Source organism: Pteropus alecto, unplaced genomic scaffold, assembly GCF_000325575.1.
Source record: "Pteropus alecto unplaced genomic scaffold, ASM32557v1 scaffold25, whole genome shotgun sequence".
Lineage (NCBI taxonomy): Eukaryota > Metazoa > Chordata > Mammalia > Chiroptera > Pteropodidae > Pteropus > Pteropus alecto.
This window is the reverse complement of record NW_006441955.1, coordinates 30,509,900-30,516,956: the sequence shown is the minus strand read 5'-3', so window position 1 is coordinate 30,516,956 and position 7,057 is coordinate 30,509,900. Positions and strand designations below refer to the sequence as shown.

At 37.4% G+C, this 7,057-nt stretch overlaps 1 protein-coding gene across 2 annotated transcripts in view; it reads left to right on the top strand.

Moving 5' to 3' along the window:
- Positions 1 to 1,299: 1,299 nt before the first annotated feature.
- The window catches only part of ZNHIT6 (zinc finger HIT-type containing 6), a 57,117-nt gene continuing 51,359 nt past the window's right edge, over positions 1,300 to 7,057 (top strand). For both annotated transcript variants that reach the window (XM_006919375.3, XM_006919374.3), the window contains exons 1-4: positions 1,300 to 2,184; positions 3,309 to 3,374; positions 3,481 to 3,587; positions 3,673 to 3,758. In XM_006919375.3, coding sequence (XP_006919437.1) covers positions 1,514 to 2,184; positions 3,309 to 3,374; positions 3,481 to 3,587; positions 3,673 to 3,758 — 930 coding nt within the window. In that variant the 5' untranslated portion in view covers positions 1,300 to 1,513. The remainder of the gene's footprint in view (positions 2,185 to 3,308; positions 3,375 to 3,480; positions 3,588 to 3,672; positions 3,759 to 7,057) is intronic.

Sequence of the window (7,057 nt, the reverse complement as noted above, 5' to 3'; positions counted from 1 at the left end):
CCTTTATGTTTCCGATCAGTAGTTTCAGAACTTTCTCTGTGATGTTAAATGGAAATCTAGATGATTTTATTCTCTTGAGGATCAATACTCCCTCTTATTGCTCCTAACTCCCAAATTTTGTCTTAAGCAAAGCCACACAGATTATGTCATCTAACCTCTTTTCCTAGTGTAAACTTGTAATCTAGCCTGAAAATCCAGGCAGACTCTCTTTGACTCCATGGGTAGCTGGTACCCCTAAGTATCTCCAAAAGAGACTAGCTATATGATTTCTCTGGACGCTTCTTCCTCACAACCCAATAGATTTTACTAAACTCTTTCAACTTCGATACTTCCTCCAGCACTACTTAATCGGTGGTGCTCCAACTAAGGTTTTAAAATTACCATTCTTCCTTACTCTGCTCAATCATTCAAAATTCCCATTCCCTGAACAATGTGTGAATGAATGATAACAGCTAAATGCCCTGCAAATTATAACAGCGGGTAGTAAACAAAGCAGCCCATAGCTAAGATGCTATTTCTTTGGAGCCTTCTTGCTTAGCGAGAAAACTATGTATCTCACAGACATGATACGTAGATTAGATGAACACCTAATGCTTGGTATGTAATAATAATAATTTTAAAAAGTAATTGAAACATACAAGAGTGATTTTAGATTTTTTTTTGTATTCTTCCGTGTATTTTTTAAATCTAGTCCTGAGAATTGAACTTTTGGCCCAGTCTTTAAATACTAAAAATAAATTATACACACACACACACACACACACACATTTATTTTCTCTTAGAATCCTGTAGGGTGCTGGGAATGGGGAACTGGCTGATGTGGGCTCTTACTGACAAAGAACTGAAAGAATAAAAACGAATGCCTTCTTTCCTACCTAAAACCTATCGGGATTCCCAGAAATAATAGCCACCATATATTGATTTTGTTTGTCACTGCTAGCTTATTTTCATGCACGAATCGATTGGATCTTCACAATAACACTAAGAGATTTGTAACATCATCCATCGTCTGAAGCTTGGAGAGGCGTAATGTTAGGTGTTTCCTCCACTGTCGCACAAGATTAGATTTAATCTTTAATACAGATTAGGGTGTGCCTTCCCAGTCCAAGACTATGGGTTTAGCGTCCCTCTTCGCCCGAGCCTTCCAGTTTCTTTGACAGAGGAATATAGTCACGCGCAGAGGGTGGGGCGGGAGGCGGCCTCCCCAGGGGAGGGGTTTGGAGAAGCCCCACCTCTAAGGCGGGACCATGATGGGCGTGTCCTAACGCCAATTCTCTCAGAGCCTCTGAGCCGCAGAGCCGTAAAGAATTCTACGAGTCGTGAAGTGGCGAGGAGCGAAAGCGTTGCTTTACGGCGACTTGGAAGAACACGCCAAGCCGGCGTTCAGTGCTGGAGACTTCCCGATCATACACGTGGCCCTCTGCCCGGGATCTGTCCGATAATTCTTACCTGTTGGTGTGGACCAGCCACATTGAAGGATACAGTGGCAGCGGAGGCCAGGGGTCGTGAGCTGATGGATTTTGCTGCTGAGAAAGAAGGGACGTCGAGAGACGGTCTCCAAGTTGGAGCTGCGGGGTTGCGGCTGAGTCTCCAGTCGGGTAGGGAGGGAGTCGGGGGCATAGCAAGGACAGAGGAGGCCGGCGGTGGAGAGATGGATTATGGACCGACAGGAATGGAGACAGTAGGGGATAGACAAGAAGAAAATGGACAAAAGGCAGACGAAATGCGAGTGGATCTAACGGTCGTGAAGCAAGAAGTTGTGGACTGGTCGGAAATGGAAGAAGGTATGCGGAATGGCCAGTGGGTAAAGCAGGAGGTAGAGGATAAGCCTGAGGTGAAGGAAGAGAAACCAGTCATATTAGAGGTGAAGCAGGAGATGGATAGTGGTTTGGTGGTGAAAGAAGAGAAAGTGGAAGAACCAGAAGTAAAGGAAGAGAAAGTGAAAGTGAAGGAAGAGGTGATGGACTGGCTAGAGGTGAAGGAAGAGAAGAAAGATAACTTGGAGATAAAACAGGAGGAGACGTTTGTTGGTCAGAACATAAAAGAGGAGGAAGTAATGGATGAAGTATGTGTAAAAGAAGAAAATTATTTCCCGAAAAAAGAAATGATGGATGATACAAAAATGAAAGAAGAGCCTCAGATGAATTCCCCAGTGGGCTCCAAGCGAAAACTGGCCATGTCAAGGTAGGATAGTGAAAAATCCACTGGGGAATAAAGCTGTGGAGTCCTCTGTTGTCTAGATTGAAGGAAACTACACTACTAACAGGGTGTAGAATAATGAAAAATAAATGCAAATTTGGGGCCCTGAGGCCTGAGTGGTGGGAGTGGGGGAGTGGGAAATTGGGAAGGAGGGTTTTGTCAGATAACAACAAATTCAGTGAAAATATGTGAAGTTACTGGTGTCCAGTGGGCAAGTTAGGAGGTGAAAATTCTGGGAACCAGAAAACCTTTGGCCCTGATTCTGGTTTGACTTAATATGCCCTTCACTCAGTATTTGTTTGAAAGAGGATGGAGATGAGGAAAAGTAATAAAACTAACAATGACAAAGTGGATTAAGATAGCAGAGATGCACTTGAACTCACCCAATTGTCTGGTTTCTCTGTGGGTACTATGAATATGTATTACTTTTGATTTAATCTCCCAATAGTGACAGCACAGAAAATAAAAGGGTGGTCAGATTCTTGGGACTATTACTATCTAGAACACAACAGGCAAAATAGTGTGGTTGTCAGTATCCTAAGGTCCTAGAAGAGCAGTTGAAGACAGATGATGGGTAATAGCATTTCTTGATTATTTTGATGCCCATTCTATGTTGGGTCTGGGTTGTGAAAAAAAAAAAGATGTAACTGCTACTCTCTAAATTCAACTGGGTCTTATATGCTTTTGTTGGTGTGCCCTTAAGATAGCTAAAAGTAGCTCATGGATTGGACTTCCGGGTTTATGTACATACTCACATAATCATTAATAGATTGCCAGGAATTTCATGTTAAAATATTAAATAATCTTATTCTCTGATTATAGAAGAAAACAGTGAAAAGTGACATGATTTTTTTTAATTTAATACATTTTTTATTACATATCACTAACAACATTTTAAATGTTCTCATTTGAAGATGGTTTCCTAGAAGAAAATTTTCTAACGATGTTTTACAGCTATCAAGTGTTTTATCAGAGTTCCTTGCATATACTGTATTCGCTATGACTTCGTCTAATTTAATTGTGATGAGTAATTGACTCAAAAGTTTTTATAAACAAATAAGTAGAATTAATATTTGATAATTTATTTAGTTTCATGTGGGCTTTTGTAGGTGTGAAACTTGTGGTACAGAAGAAGCAAAGTACCGATGTCCCCGTTGTATGCGATATTCCTGCAGGTATGTGTGTGTGTGTGTGTGTGTATAATTTCCTACCTTATTACCTCTATATATCTTTACTGTTGTTACCTCAAAGTATAAAAGAACTTCCTCTTTGTTTCTTCAGTTTGCCCTGTGTAAAGAAACACAAAGCAGAACTGACATGTAATGGAGTTCGAGATAAAACTGCATATGTTTCAGTACAACAGTTTACTGAAATGAATCTCTTAAGTGGTAAGCCATCTTATGCATAGCAGATTGATGCTTCCTGGCCATTGGCATATGCCATTTGTTTATTTTTCTATTTCTAAATTTTTAGATTATCGATTTTTGGAAGACGTTGCAAGAACAGCAGACCATATTTCCAGAGATACTTTACTGAAAAGACCATTAAGCAATAAACATGTAAGTATTTCCTCTAAGCCCTTTTAGTTAGAATTTTTTCTAATTGATTAGACTCGTTTTTATTCAACAAATGTGTTAACTGGTTACTGTGGTCTGGGGCTATTCCAGTCATTAGGGATATAGCAGTGACCAAAACAAAGTCCTTCCCCTCTTGGAGCTTGTAGGGTGAGAGACAGATGAGCAGAGCACATATAATTTCAGATAGGGTTAAGTGCATGTGGAAAATAAAGCACAAGAGATTAAAGAAAATGAGAATGATGTTTGTTTAGAGGTTGTGAGGGTACCATTTTTGAGACAGTGGTCAGGAGAGGCTTGAGAGATATTTAAGCAGCCATCTGAATGATGAGAAAGAGGCAGTCATGTGAACATTTGGAAGAGGACTATACCACATAGAGACAGAAACAAAGGCTCTGAGTCAGGAACTAGATTGGTGTGTTTCAGGAATTAAAAAGGCAAGGTGACTGAAGCATAGTTGAGTGAGGAGAATGTCAAATATGAGGTTAGAGAAACTGGTGAAGGCTCTCATTTATTCTGAGTAATCCATGGGAGGGTTTTGAGCATGTTTCCTTTTTGAAAGATCATTCTCGTTGCTGTCAGGAAAATGGACTAAGTGGAAGATTGGAAGCAAGGAGACTAGTTACAAAGCTATTGCTGTGGTTCAGATGAAACATGGTGGCTTGGATAATGCCATTGGAATTATTAAGAAGTAATTAGATTCTGGTTTTGAAGGAAGAGCTAACAGGACTTGCTATTTAAATACACTGAATTTTCATACTCTTTTCATCCTTTTTTCATTCGTTGAACACTTCAAAATTAAAGCTTACATATTTGAAATATTTTGCAATTGCTGTTATTGCAGAAATTTTTAATATTGTTATTAGGTCATGTCATGGAATTATGTTCATTTTTCAGAGACTGTTTTAGTATTGAAGTTGCAGAATTTTAATACCCTTTAAACCTATCATATTGGTACAGACATGATGTTACACATATCTGAAAGATCGATTATCATCAACTCTTTTTCACAAGCTTAATTAGGTATATAAAATTTCTACTTAAAAGAAATATTACTTAATTTTTTATTGTGAAGTACGACATGCACATTAAAGGATAAAAGAAATAACCATTTAATGAATACTTATAAAGTGAACATCCATGTAACTACCACCCAAGTCTAAAATTAGAACATTTGCCAGTTTCTCAAAAGTTTCCTGCAACCTCTTTATGCCCTTCCCCAATCCATTCTTGTTTCTGAACAGTTTTCTAGTTTAGGACCATACCACAATTTGTTTATCTAGTCTATTCTTCATGAGCTTTGGATTTTCTGTAATAACAAAAGAATTTAGAAATAGTGCTACCATGAACAATTTTTTTATGAATTGCGATTTGCATGTGCATATGTTTTTCCAGGGTTTATTCCACCTGGGAGTAGAATTGCTTTGTTGGGTGTGCATATTTTCAGTTTGACTAGATGCTTCCAAACATTTTCCAAAGTGGTTATACCAACTCCCAATGGTGTATAAGTGAACCTATTGTCACATCCTATATAATATTTGATTTGTCCAGAGTTTTAAAATTTTTGTCAGTTGATGGCTGTGTAATTTTATTATGGCTTTTAATTTGCAGTTCTCTGATTCCTAATGAGATTGAGCACCTTTCAAATATTTTATTGGCCATTTGAATTTTCTCTTTGGTAGAATACCTAGTCACATCTTTTGCTTATCTTTTCATTAGTGAAATTTCTCTTACTGGTTTGTAGGAATTTTTTAAATTTTTTGGACACCAGTTGATAGTTCTATATGTGATAAATACCTTCTTCCATTCTGTGGCTTGTTTTTTACTCTCTGTGGTATCTTTTGCTGAACAGATTGTTCTTAATTTTAATGTCAACTTTATTTTGTTTCCCGAGTAGTTAGTTAGTAGTTTTATGTGTTTATAAAGAAATCCGTCCCTACCTTGAAGTTATAAAGCTATTCTCCCATAGTTATTTTCTAAAAGCTTTATAATGTTGCATCTCACATTTAGTCTAAATTACCTGGAATTAATTTTTGTGTATCATGTGAAGTGGAGGTCCTGTTAAATTTTTTACATGGATAATCTACTTTTCCTAGCACCATTTTTTGAAAAGTTCATCTTTTCACTGTTGCTCTGCAGGACCACCTTTGTCATATAATCAAGCATCCATATGTGCTTGGGTCAGTTTCTGGCCTCTGTTCCATTCTGATGGTCTACTTGTCTATCCACACCAATACTACACTTTCTGAATTCTTGTAGTTTTTTTACTGAAATTTGCTGTCTGATAGAGTAAGTCTTCCCACTTTGTTCATTTTCTAGAGTATAACTATACTCTATTTCCTAGAGTATAATAGAGTGTAATTTTATACAAATAGGAAAAATCGGTCCATTTTCTCCCCACCTGGGAGTTTGGATTGAGTTGCATTTATTATATAGAATAACTTAAGTGATTGGGTTTCTTTATAGCATTGAATCTTTAAATCTTTGGTTGTGTTGTATCTCTGCATTTATTTGGGGCTTCTTTAATATCTCTCTATAATTTTCTCAGTGGAGGTCGTGCACATTTTTTGTTAGATTTATTTTTGGACACTTTATTTCTTCTTTTTTTTTTTAACAGCATTTTCTTTTTAATTTTTTATTGTCTCTTTGCTGGTATTTAGGAATGAGGGTTTTTTTGTTGTTTATTTTATAGTGAGCAACCATATTAAAATCTATCCCAGTACCTTATCTATAGAGTCTTTAGATTTTCTCTGTAAACAATCACAATTTGTTTCTATTGTTCTTTTAATCATTTTCCCCCCTTATTGGAATAGTTAGGACTTCCAATTAAATGCCGAAATACTAGTGATTGATAGTAGATATTAATATTATAAGTCCCAAGTTCACCCCTAGGTTTGATGATTTTGCTAAAAGGATCCACAGGACTCAACATAGAGTTGTACTCATGGCTATAATTTATTAGAGTGAAAAAGGGTACAGAGCAAAATTAGCAAAAAGGAAAAGCATGAGAGTAAAGTCTAGAGGAATTCAGCTGTAGGTTTCTAATAGTCCTCTTCCATCGGAGTCACATAGTACACAGTTAATTCCTCTGGCAATGAGTTGTGATGACATGTGTTAAGTACTGTCAACCAGTGAAGCCCATTAGCCACTACCCAAGGTTTTTATTGGGAGCTCTTCATAGAAGTACCCTCTGCCTAGCATGTGCCAAATCCTAGACTCCCAGAAGGAAATCAGATAAAGCCACATTCTGTATACAAACAATTTAGGTACAGTGAACCACTCTC